Genomic DNA, 12055 nt, shown 5'->3' on the forward strand with positions numbered 1-12055 from the left:
AAGTCTAGCGCCTGGCAAGGCAGCTGGGCAGCTTTAGTTTCATCGCCAGAGTGTTGCGACGTGCCTTATCTAAAAGGACCTTTTGAGAATGCTCTACTAGTGCTCCTAGGAAAACTGAGACTACGCCGTGGAGGAATCCTCTTCGATACTTAAGACATCCTTTCGAGGGCCATGCTTGGTAGCACAGATATGTAAGCCTCTGATCTAATGTTCTCGTTGCTAAGGCCATGTTATTGTGGGGATAATCGGGGTCTGAACTGCATGTCAGCGGCTGGACGTGTGAGCTCATGATGTAGTTGTCAACAACAGGATCTTCAGCGCATTTTGCACCATCTTTCGAGGTTTCTGATTCCTCATCATTTTTCGCAGGGTTTCCTGAAGAACTTTCGCATGCAGCAGAAAGAATGCCGGTAAAGGCAGGAACGCGCACTTTCCTCCATGATGACGGGCCTGGCTAGCAGTAGCAACAACTCACTTCGACTTCGACAAGCTATTCAATCGAACGATATACCATTGGTCGAAAGACTGCTTCAAGCACGGCCAGTTCTGCTACATAACCCTGATCACACTGACAGGGCCAATACTTCTTTGCATCTAGCTGCTCAGGCTGGTCACGCTGAGCTTTGCGTATGTGGACGGTGCAAGACATGAAATATACTGGCTGACTGGCAGTAGGAGCTCCTCATATCGAAAGGCCACGATGGTACCACAGAAGTCACGGACCTGATCTACAGCAATGCAGGTAACAACCAAGGAGTCTCGGTCAACACTGAAGGCCGAACAGCCCTACACCTAGCCGCTAGCCACCTCCACGTGGATGTGGTAGACGTCTTGTGCACAGAGTTTCCCCGGACAATCAATCGAGGAGATCGAGAAGGCCGGACACCATTGCTGCTCGCTGCGGGAGCACAAGTCGAGAGAACCACAAAAGTTGTCGGCGGTAGAAAGAATACTTTGCAGAGCACTGAAGACACTCGATCAGTTGAAGCATTGTTACGACATGGTGCAGATGTACGAGCTCAAGATCATAGTGGAAATACATGTCTACACCAAGCCTGTGCCTGGGGCAACCTGAAAACTGCCAGAGTGCTGGTCCAAGCCGGCGCAGACCCTCTACGTCAGAACAAGCAAGGTTGGAGACCAGATGCATACAGTCTGACTGTTCAGGCAGATGTCTATTTCAGAAATCTGGTTGCAGAATTTGAGCGTCGAAGGGCTGAAGACATGGCCAGGAGACGCGATCAACGACCAAGGAATGGTGGTGGTGGGAAGGTCAGGCTTGTGCAAGACCACGAGGATGATGAAAAAAATGAGTTCTATGATGCCACAGATTCTGGTAGAAGTCGAGCTGGCAGTAAGCGGAGCGATACCACTAGCGTCGGTAGTGCTGAAAACGGCTTGGGAATCAACGTTACTGGCCTTCGCAGCTCTGAAGCATGGGTCTAGTGCTCCGCCACATCAGAGCCACTGTCAGTCGAGCAAGCCGTCAGCTCAGAACAGAAAACTTCGACGCTGGAGAAGAATATCTGTGCGCATGACTGCATGGAACTCAGGTACAGGATGCTGAATACGGTTCTTACCTAGAGAGCTCCAACGTCTGACTGATTAGAGTTTAACTCAATCAATTCACGCACAACATGGGCAGCTTTCGTCTGCCGGCTATCGCTCAATATCCAACCAATATACAACTCTATCCAAATTTGAGTGGTCTTACTTCAGCTCACCGAAAGCTCTCGAGGAACTCCCCACCTTTCTTCGCGGTCACGACGGCAGTCTGCACCGGGGAAATGCTAGTTGCCAGCTGAAATCGGCCAACTCCTGCCTGATCACCACCAGCAGATCTGGGGTGAATGCTGAAAGGTTCCAAAGTTCCTGGTGTCTCAAGCACAGCAGTCGTGAAAAGGTGCTAGCCAGCCAGAGTCAGTATTGCACTCCACCGATCGAACACGCCACGACTCACCGTATATGGCATTCTGGACTGTGGATGATAAACAACGAAACACTCAGAATTCCCCAGCCGCCCATATTGCCAGTCTTCGTTGATCAAGACTCTGTACCCAATACACCTGGGAGGTTTCTCCAGTTTTGACTTCAACGGCCCTGCAACATAATCAGCAATGCCACTTTGCGTCTTCGAAGGACGCTCAACTCACCAACATCTTCACGCAACACGATCCACTTCTTCGCCAAATGACTAGGGATGCAGAGATAGCTATCCGCCAGCGTCTCCGCAGCGATGAAGACAAGTACTTCCCTGCCTATCCTGTCGTAGTCGTGAGAGTATACATACCCGTTGCATGGAATGTAGGATGCTTTGCGCAGGATGGTGTTGTCTGGGTTGGCGCCAGGGTTGGCTGGCCAGGTGATGGTGATGGGTGGTAGGTCTTTGATGTTTGCTGGGAGGTGGATCGAATCGCCGGATTGGATGTTTGAGGGACACATCTGGCGTATGGGTATGAGATGGGCTGAGAGGGGCATTGCTGATGAGGAGGGGTAAAGGAGGGAAGTTTGAGAGGGCACTTGCTTGGATATATATGGGTTGCGCAGTGCATTGTTCAGGGGTTCAGTGGCAAATAGTTTACTTTGCGTGGCTCAGCAAACGTATTACTGTAGGTCATACTGTACCCATGGACAAAGCATGAAAGACAAGCAATCGACAAATATATTCGCGAGTGACTGGAGAAGCACGGTAAACGAGCGATAGAGCATTACTATACAGTATCAAAGTATATGGCCGTGCCGCCTCTTTTTATACAGCACTGTCTTAGGTGCCAATCAGAACAACTTTGCAAGATGCAGCGGCTTTAAGTTTCGCTCACCCCATTGATGCACCACGCCCTTGGTCAGCTAGCTTCCTGATTGATTCGGTTCAATTCAATTTCATGCTTGTTGGATCAAATGTGCTGCAACAACCGTAATTAGATAGAGGTAGGGTGCTCACATAGGTAGTCTTGTCTATGACCTGTGCCTGCTCCTGCTAGACACCATCTATGTAAGGTAGATTTTGTATCATGTCGTATCCCATCGTACCACTATCCATCCACGCATAAGCCCAACTTTTGTTCCTTGCATGAGATTTCTGCTTGGCACAATGAGAAGCTAAGGGTGACGAGCTAAGTGCTGTAGGCCGCCCATTACCTTGCAACCCCTGTATAATGAAAAATTGTCGCAGTTTTGTAGAGGAGAAGATCCCGTCCAGCGGTGTGCACACCCAACGCTGTGATCAGTCGGAGGGCTCGAAGTACCTACCTTTTCTTTGTGAATTAATCAAGGCTTCCGGGTCCATCCAGGGGATCCATCGGCACACATGGATTGGATTGGATGGTCTTGACGCTGCTTCGGGATGTCTGATAGCAATACTAGTATTCGCTCTTGGGATTGGCAGGGTTGGCACGGTGAGGGATGAGCTGGCCGTTATGAGTGAAGGAGCTGGGTGGGAGCGCGCGGGCATAAGAGAGGTACTGTAAGCGATGATGCGTCGTGGATGGATAGATGGACGGATGCATGGAAGATGTGTTTGGGTGAGATGCATCAGAGATGCCTGTGCGCTGTAAAGGTGTGCTGTGGGCACGCTATTTACGAGTTGAGGTGGGTTGTGCCTCATCAATGTGATCGAGGAGAACGGCGGCTGAGCATATTGCGGCATTGTTTGGTTGGAGGTGATCGCGCGTTCATTCAGCATGACACCATGTCGTTCTTTCTGGTCGTGTTGGTCAGGACAAGGCGCATCGGCTTGCTAGCTAGAATTTTTGCCGTTTCCACGGCAGGTGGTAATCTTGCCGGCCGATACTGATGTTCTCGATGAGCTGTCCTGGAAGTAGCGTTCCCTGTTTCGACGACGCGCATTCTTTCCTCCAGGCATGTACGTATTTGATGTCGTGGGATGTGGTCGTTAGCTCTGGGTGTCCTCTTGCGAGGATGACGGCGAAGAGGACCTGGTAAAGTGGATTTGAGTGGCTGGGCACGAAAACGAAGTGTGTGCCGAGGGTACCGCTTGGTGTAGGTAGGCACCAGAGGTATACTTCCGGGCGGCCGGATAACCCGGTAGTCAGCTGGAGCTTTGAGCGGCAGCCGGCGCAGTGCAGGTGTTGGGAGCTTTGTTGGTGGGAGATTGTTATGGTGGTTTTGAATAGGGGAATCTCTTTGGTTGGATTGTTCTTGGTGGCTGAGCTTGACATGGCGGTAGTGATGCGGAAACGGTTCTCCAGAAGTAGAAGGGACTCGATGATAAGACTGAGACTGCCAATGTCGTCCCACAGCTCGAAGTAGACTGTTGCTCGTGCTAGGAGGCTAGAGACGTCCTCGCTGTAGTCAACGGCGAAGTGCGAGCCTCGATCGAGTAGGTATAACAGGCCGTAGATATGATCGCGTGGATCAAAGCATTTGAGAGATGTACTGGTGAGGAAGAGCTCATCGGTCGGAAACGATTGCTCCATGAACGCGTCGTTGCGGAGCATGTCGATGTGGCGGCGGCGCGTGATAAGATCTGGTTGGGATAGCTCAATTCCGTTGATGGACTCGCCGGGCACCACGTGGCCTTGTTCCTCGAGGTATTCGTAGACGATATCTTGTGCGAGAAGAAGGATGGGCCATGGTATGCAGTATTGCCCACAGAGGACCCGGATGCTCCTTGCAATTAGAAATTCTTGGAAAATCCACAGCCTCGACCAGTATTGATGTTGCCAGAGTTCGGACAGAAACGCGACTATGTTGGGGATCGAGGAGATCTGTATCATCTTTTCGCAGCGTGGAACATCCAGCTGGAGTTCGTGCGCGGGCCCAATGTTGCAACAGTCTAAGATGTTACTAATATGACCCTCGAGATGCGGATGCTTTCCCAACCAAACGTAGATGAACTGTGCCTCATTGTAGATGTAACCCATGAGTTGGACTTGCTGGTTCTTCTCAGTTGTATTGCCTTGATTGATGCAGATGGCGTCGATCCACAACGGTTGTCCTGGCTGTGCTCGTGCTGCTGCGCAAAGAAAGTCATAGAGATTTTGCCGTACCTCAAATTGCGCACCATTGATCACAATGGGCCGGCGAGGATCGTTCGGAGAGCCCCAGCAGTATGAGAGAGCAGAGTATGCGCTGTGGGTCATGTCAGTGATTAGTGAACAGACAGGTGTACCGTCATCCGACAGGCGGTCAACAGTAAGCAATCGTTTAGCACCATCGTTGTCTATCTGCGTCAAGTTGTCGTAATGGAAGGTCGCAGGGCCTTGCACAACGTTTGTAGCCATTGCACAAGATCGCTTTGAGGTGATTATTGTACCAACTCATCGCTCGCGGAGAAGCGGTCGGGGGCTTTTGCTTTGGCGGAGACGCCGGGTAACCAAGCTATGGCGTTTTGAACACCCTACACTCAATGCATTTCATCAGCCGCGGATACCTGAAGCGAGCGCTTCATACTGTAAGCCGATGTAGGTCAGCGACCAAGGGTAGCGGTGCTGGACAGTAGAGAAGGCTTTGCGCAACCAGAGCCGACACTATAGAGGCACGCAGTCAGGACTGGGCCGCCGTAGATGGTCCGCTTCCGTCGCTGCAGACCAAGCTATATCACCTTCGACAATGGGACCGAGTCAGCAGACGCCGAACACAAGCAGCTACTTCGCCGAGAGCTTCGGTTTTCTGCAAAGTACGCAGACAGATCTGACCTGCATCAGCCTATACATCTGTCAGGGGTGCATTTGATGTTCCACGTGCTCCCAGCCCGGTCAAAGACACAGTATCAACAGTTCATTATTGGGATGCGTAATGTGGCGAACGAGACACCAAAATAGAGGCCGCTAGTCAGCAGGCTTGAGGGTCTGATTTGACTCTTTTTGATAACATGAGACCATATTACCTTGCCGTTCATGAAGTCGATATGATGCAAAGGGTGCCGTCTTGGGCTTGAAGCAACGCCGAGAAGCCTTCTGGCAGCCTGAGCAATATGGCACTTACGTATTACATGCGGTGCCGTATATGACGACATAGTGCTTGACCAGATTGGGATTAGGCATCTGCTGGTCCGGGGGTCCCCCGACGTGCCCGAGTCAGGTACCATCCACCTGCACAACTTGCACGGTATCTGCCTGCCTTTCGCCTACAAGACTTCTCTTACGACTACCCACTGAACTGCTCGCGAGACCATACTACCACGCCGACCTCCTGCCGCTAGACACAACCATTAGTTTAGCTACAGAAGACAATTACATCCTAGAAAGTCCACGCGTTTGGTTCCCGCAATCATCGCTCGCGATAAGAGGCGTCGAGTCGTTGCGGCCTCGACTGAGAAGCAACACAAACGTGCACGAAAACAAAACCAATTGATGGCGAGCCCTGCACATGGTTTCTACTGCTTCGAAGTGCTTGCAGCAAGTTACGGCCAGCTGCAGCATCCAGACCTGCAGACAATTCTCGAGTCATACGAGCAATGGCTGAAAGAGCTGAACCGCGAATTGATTGAAGAAGAAGCCGTACAAGACGAGCCCGTAGTACAGACATCACAACAGTCGCTGCCGCAGTTTCAGCCGCCGCAAGGTAGTCCCGGCACTGGGCAGTTGCAACTCCCTCCCATCTCCAGGTTACTCGATAGTGCTACGCCTTCCTCACAGTCTACTGTCTCTACACCCTCCAGCGCGTCTGTGAACTCGTCCATTACCCAACTTACAAGCACAACGTCGGTCGATGAGATAGCGCCACCGACATATGCCTCGCGACTATCAGTTACCGAGTCGTATCCTATGTTCGTGACATGGAACACACTCTCAAGATCAGGACATAAATCATTACGTGGATGCATAGGCACATTCGAGCCGTTACCACTCGAAAAAGGCCTTGAGACATATGCCCTGACATCAGCATTCGATGATACCCGGTTTTCGCCAATACCCGCGGATCTCCTTCCAAGGCTCTCATGCTCTCTGACGCTGTTAGCAGACTTTGAAGAATGCGCAGGACCAATGGACTGGGAGTTGGGCAAACACGGCATCCGTATAAGTTTCACACATCGCTATCGCAGATATGGCGCGACATATCTGCCCGATGTGGCAGTTGAGCAGGGCTGGACGCAAGAAGAGACATTGGAAAGCCTGATGCGTAAGGCAGGCTGGGATTCGTCATCTAGGAGGTTTGGAAGAGGCTCATCCAGACCATGGGAGGAGTTGCGCGACTTTCGTGTTGTGCGGTATACGGGGTTGAAGGCAAGTGCGTCGTATTCGGATTGGCAGGAGTGGCAGAAATGGGCGAGGGTAAAGCAGCCTGAGCTGTGGTCCTGATATGCAGGCACGCCTTGGCAGGATATGAGTCGACGAGATCATGACGGAAGGAAGTTAGATGCTGGTCTCGTGCAGGCATTGCGGGCGTTCTTGGGGATAGAACCTCTACACACCATACAGGTAGACATCTCGGAATTAATTCATGAGCATCTGATCACAACCAAGCACCCTTTGTTCCTGCCTTGCGGACTTGGATAGCTCAGCGTGCGTGCCGACTGGCTGTCGGATTTAGTGTTGCGGGATCAGACGGGAAAAAGAGTCGATTGACACGCGAGATCCTTGTCGATCATCACCATTTCGCCGCAAAAAGCTCCCATGCTTCATATTCCAGCAACATTATTGCCATTGACCACCACCTGCTGCACATAAGCCGTCCGTTCGCTTCAGTACTGTCGCTCGCTGTTATCACAAAGTGCTATGAGTTCGTAGCATATGCTTACCATGAGTGTCGGTGGTCGCGCTCTGCGTGAAAGCACTCTTCGATCCCAAAGATTTCTACAGCAAAGATCGAATCCATTCATCTGTCCATTTTGCTCTATTCGGCCGCAAAACGTATCACAGAGACGATCAATAGCATCGTCCGGACGGAAAGATTCAGCATGGGCTGCGGCGGCTGCGAAACTCCAGAGCACGGTCTCAGACATCCTACCTACATCCTCAACAAATCCTCAGGTCACCATAGATCCTCTACGCATAGTTGGGAATGAGCTGAAGTTTTTGAGCAAGAACATACGGCAGCTGCTTGGATCAGGGCACCCTGTGCTGGATACAGTAGCAAAATACTACACTCAAAGTGAGGGCAAGCATGTTCGACCTTTGTTGGTCCTGCTCATGTCAAGGGCTACGGCAAATACGCCAAAACATCCACGACACTCTCAATTCGAGCTTTCGGAATCAGCCATAAATACCCCGATATCCTCACCTTCTGTCCTCTATGACAACAACCCTGATCAGGTCGCCTCTCCTCTCACAGACGAATCCAAATACGCCTTCGCGAACGATGCCACGATTCTACCAGCGCAGAGAAGGTTAGCTGAGATTACAGAGCTGATCCACACAGCCTCATTACTGCATGACGATGTGATAGATCTGTCAGAAACAAGAAGAGGAGAATCATCAGCAAATACAACTTTTGGAAATAAGATGGCTGTGCTAGCAGGTGATTTTCTCCTTGGACGAGCATCAGTAGCTCTAGCACGACTCCGTGACCCGGAAGTGATTGAGCTGTTGGCGACCGTGATCGCAAACTTGATCGAGGGTGAATTCATGCAGCTCAAAAACACCGCTACGGGTGAGAAGAACCCAAAATGGAGCGAGGAGGCCATATCGTATTATCTGCAGAAGACATACCTCAAGTCTGCCAGTCTGATCAGCAAAAGTTGTCGGGCTGCTGCACTTTTGGGTGAATGCGCTCCGAGCGTGGTCGACGCAGCATATGCGTATGGACGGAATATAGGGTTGGCCTTCCAGCTCGTGGATGACATGCTGGATTACACTATCAGCGGTACTGAGCTGGGGAAGCCAGCCGGTGCTGACCTTGAGCTTGGTCTGGCGACTGCTCCCTTGCTATTTGCTTGGAGGAGTCGACCTGAGCTTGGGACGTTGGTTGGGCGGAAGTTTGCTCAAGAAGGGGATGTACAACGAGTAAGCTCGAGCCATTGAATCATGCCGAGGGCAATGCTAACATAATGAGCAGGCACGGGACATCGTTCTTCAAAGTGATGGGCTTGAACAGACACGAGCACTTGCTCAGGAGTACTGTGACAAAGCAATTTCAGCGATTCAGATTTTGCCTGCAGGAGAAGCTAGAGACGGTCTAGAAGACATGTGTACAAAAGTTATGAAACGGCGGAAATGATGGGACTATAGACTTCGGTTTACACTTTACTGTATATACTGGTATAATGTGTACGATATCTCTCTCGGCTTCTGTGGCGGTTGTGAAGATCACTTATTTGTCTGGCAAGCTGTTGTGCTTGCCTGGTTCTTGCTGAACTGGATACTGCGACCAGCGACGAGATTGCTCACGGTCTTGTTACTGCTAGCGAGAGTTGTGACTGCCTCGGACCATGTGGTAGACGTCCAAAGCACTTGCCATACTCTCATGGATCATGACTCTTTCCCTCAGATCAATTTCGCCGACTATCTTCTCGGAACCGACATGCTTCTTGATACCTTCATGATGCTTTTCATATTAAACAAATGAAGCCTTGGGTTCCTCCCGGGCGATATTAACCTGTCAGACATTTTGAGCTTGACTGTGATCCAGACGAGTGATTTTCTACGATGCTGTACATGAGTATTTTCGGCGTCGGAGGACATTTATTCACTCCTGAGCCCTGGAGGCTGGCGCAATGGTGAAGTAGGACCACATCACACCGCGCTGAGCACGAGTCCACGTGCGTCAGTTGCCGACGATGTCGCAACACAGTCCATCTGACATCTTTTGTTATAGTGACAGGTTGTCAGGTTGACAGTGACCACAATGTGATACTGAAGGCTGGATGAGGAAAGGCGGCTATTCCAGGAGCACATGCATCCCCTCTTGGCGTGCTTGTCAGCAACATCCCACCAATCGTAGCAAGGCAATGCAAGCAACCACATGATATCTCACTTCTACTAGGTGACTACTAAGCCTGCTTCTAGATTTACTCGGTGTCACCATCCCCTTGGATCAGAAGACTGGGACTAGCAGAGCAACTGTACTCGGTCGACACAGCCAAGAAGCATCACGTTTGCAGCAACGCAAGGGTCATGATCCAGAATCCCCACCAATACGCGGATGATCAACACAGTCGTACAACCTTACCCAGACGGGACAGAATTGCGGTAGCATCGCCACCAACGCAGTTACAAACGACTGGATTTGATGTCGCAAGATGTCGACGGTTGAGCGATGCAACGATTGAAGACAATATCAGCCCACGTACGGCGGTATCGGCTAGATTTCAGAGACTAGAATTACAGAACAATATCAGCCCTACCAGAAAGACAACCAGAAGATTGTCGTGGTCTATTTATCAAGATCAGGGAGCGGAGATGGTGGCCCAAGATTCATCGCAGCATTGCTCTGACAATGCTATTGCCATAGATGAGACTCCGGACCCGAGTACTTCCAGCTTCGCAATAAGCGAGACCACTCAAGAAGACCCAGATGCTACCCAACACGACATGGAACATGCCATGTTCGAGTTCAAAGCGGGAGCTGCTACCGAAGCCACACCTCTCCTACCTGTTGCACATGCATCTCCGTCAAAGCGGGCAAGATTCGCTGTATCTGACGAGCCAGCCACTCCTAGTCCCTCGAAACGTCGTCGCCGAAGCTCTGCCTCGCCTTCCCCAACACCAATTCCTCGCTCACAATCGCCTTCTGCTCGAAAGCTGCCAAAGCACAAGAAACGTATCTCAGAATCAAGTAACGATAGCGATGTTGACGTAGATGAAGCGGAGCTAGCTCAATTCTGGTGGCAGCCATCGGAGATCACTGGCTATGATCCAGCTGACCCCGAAGAAGACAACAGGGGCGTCAACGGTATCGGCTACCAGAAGACTAAGCAAGAAGCTTGGAAGATTGCGCAACAGCGAAAGAAGCAGATCGTTGAGTGGAGAAGTCGAGAAGCGAAGGAGGCAAGATCGTTGAGAGCTGGTGGTCGAAGGACCTTGACAGGTCGGATATCAAAGCCGGGTAGTCGAGCTGGGAGTCCAGTGGAGGTGAGAAGTCGGTCGTCGCCTGTGTCGAAGCGTGCTGCGCCGACAGAAGGTAGCCCGTCGAAGGCTGTGAGATTCGAGGTTGGATAGTGTCTGTCCGAGGATCTGGGTGAGCGGCTTGCGCTGTGAGGGCTTCTGGCGACCTTTTTGACGAAACTTGAGGACTTTTGACGAGATTAGGATTTGCTTTCGCAGGTACGTGCATTTGCACCCCGACCGTTATCACATATTATCACAATATTCATACATTCTAATCTTCGTCTTCATCACGACCAAGGGTTCCACCACCTCTTACTTCTTATCCTCTCCTCTTCCTCTAACCGTCTCCTCTCCTCATCCAACTTCTTCTTCTCAGCCTCTTCCCTCGCCCTCTTCTCATGCAACATCTTCATACCCACAACCGCAGCTGCCATACCCTTTGCCTCCTCGGCTCTCCGCCTCGAACACCAGACATGCATCCCAGTAGCCGCCAGGGCAAAAGTTGCAACAGCATAATTCGTCGTAACATACGACTTATTTAGCCCCCGAATGATGAATCTCAATCCACCGACCGCACCACCCGCACCAATACCAACCAACAACGAGTCCCGCGCACACGCGCTCTGGTAAAAAGCCGGTTTATTCGGATTATTAAACACATCGTAGTTGAATGCGTCGCGCCACGTCGGCTCTTTAGGTTTTCCGCCCGCGGTGTTGAATGTGCCGCCTGGCATCTCGTTTACGGGGCCGCCCTCGGGGTTTCCGAATGCTTTCCACATTTTGCCTGCTTGTGTTTCTGGAAATTCGTGTTTCGGGCGCGGACGTCGGGGGCGCCGGAGCTCTTCTTTTTGCTCTTCATTTTGCTGTGTGAGGTCTGGGTATTCCGTTGAGGAGGGGGGTGGTGTGGCGGGGTTTGTGCCGGGGGAGGGAGGGTCGGTAGGTGCCATGATGGCTGTGGGTGACTATGAGATGAGTGCAGTATTGGTGCGAAGTGAAGTGAAGTACCGGGGAGGCAAGTCCTCAGATCGTTCTTGCGGTCCGTGGCGTAATGTTGGCTCAAGCAAAATACACGAATCAATCCCGCTGCATATCAGCCTGCAGATGGA

General features: G+C 51.3%; 7 protein-coding genes across 7 annotated transcripts; 4 read left to right on the forward strand and 3 right to left on the reverse strand.

Moving 5' to 3' along the window:
- Positions 1–441: 441 nt before the first annotated feature.
- PMZ80_008027 (uncharacterized protein) lies at positions 442–1446 on the forward strand (the record flags this gene model as incomplete). The annotated part of the gene is made up of 2 exons (XM_064876431.1): positions 442–627; positions 676–1446. The coding sequence occupies 2 exons, from the start codon at positions 442–444 to the stop codon at positions 1444–1446; spliced, it is 957 nt and encodes a 318-aa protein (XP_064727738.1).
- Positions 1447–1720: 274 nt separating this feature from the next.
- PMZ80_008028 (uncharacterized protein) lies at positions 1721–2478 on the reverse strand (the record flags this gene model as incomplete). The annotated part of the gene is made up of 3 exons (XM_064876432.1): positions 1721–1906; positions 1961–2100; positions 2154–2478. 3 exons carry the CDS (start codon positions 2476–2478, stop codon positions 1721–1723), a joined length of 651 nt encoding a protein of 216 aa, XP_064727739.1.
- Positions 2479–3740: 1262 nt separating this feature from the next.
- Positions 3741–5243, reverse strand: PMZ80_008029 (uncharacterized protein; the record flags this gene model as incomplete). Its single annotated transcript, XM_064876433.1, has 1 exon — positions 3741–5243. The coding sequence occupies one exon, from the start codon at positions 5241–5243 to the stop codon at positions 3741–3743; it is 1503 nt and encodes a 500-aa protein (XP_064727740.1).
- A 1071-nt stretch (positions 5244–6314) lies between these two features.
- On the forward strand, positions 6315–7262 carry PMZ80_008030 (uncharacterized protein; the record flags this gene model as incomplete). The annotated part of the gene is made up of 1 exon (XM_064876434.1): positions 6315–7262. The coding sequence occupies one exon, from the start codon at positions 6315–6317 to the stop codon at positions 7260–7262; it is 948 nt and encodes a 315-aa protein (XP_064727741.1).
- A 441-nt stretch (positions 7263–7703) lies between these two features.
- Positions 7704–9120, forward strand: COQ1 (coq1 putative hexaprenyl diphosphate synthase; the record flags this gene model as incomplete). The annotated part of the gene is made up of 3 exons (XM_064876435.1): positions 7704–7709; positions 7824–8906; positions 8959–9120. The coding sequence occupies 3 exons, from the start codon at positions 7704–7706 to the stop codon at positions 9118–9120; spliced, it is 1251 nt and encodes a 416-aa protein (XP_064727742.1).
- An 896-nt stretch (positions 9121–10016) lies between these two features.
- PMZ80_008032 (uncharacterized protein) lies at positions 10017–11060 on the forward strand (the record flags this gene model as incomplete). Its single annotated transcript, XM_064876436.1, has 1 exon — positions 10017–11060. The coding sequence occupies one exon, from the start codon at positions 10017–10019 to the stop codon at positions 11058–11060; it is 1044 nt and encodes a 347-aa protein (XP_064727743.1).
- A 176-nt stretch (positions 11061–11236) lies between these two features.
- Positions 11237–11896, reverse strand: PMZ80_008033 (uncharacterized protein; the record flags this gene model as incomplete). The annotated part of the gene is made up of 1 exon (XM_064876437.1): positions 11237–11896. One exon carries the CDS (start codon positions 11894–11896, stop codon positions 11237–11239), a length of 660 nt encoding a protein of 219 aa, XP_064727744.1.
- Positions 11897–12055: the final 159 nt, after the last annotated feature.

Source organism: Knufia obscura (assembly GCF_036327395.1).
Source record: "Knufia obscura strain CCFEE 5817 isolate CBS 148926 chromosome Unknown scaffold_10, whole genome shotgun sequence".
Classification (NCBI taxonomy): domain Eukaryota; kingdom Fungi; phylum Ascomycota; class Eurotiomycetes; order Chaetothyriales; family Trichomeriaceae; genus Knufia; species Knufia obscura.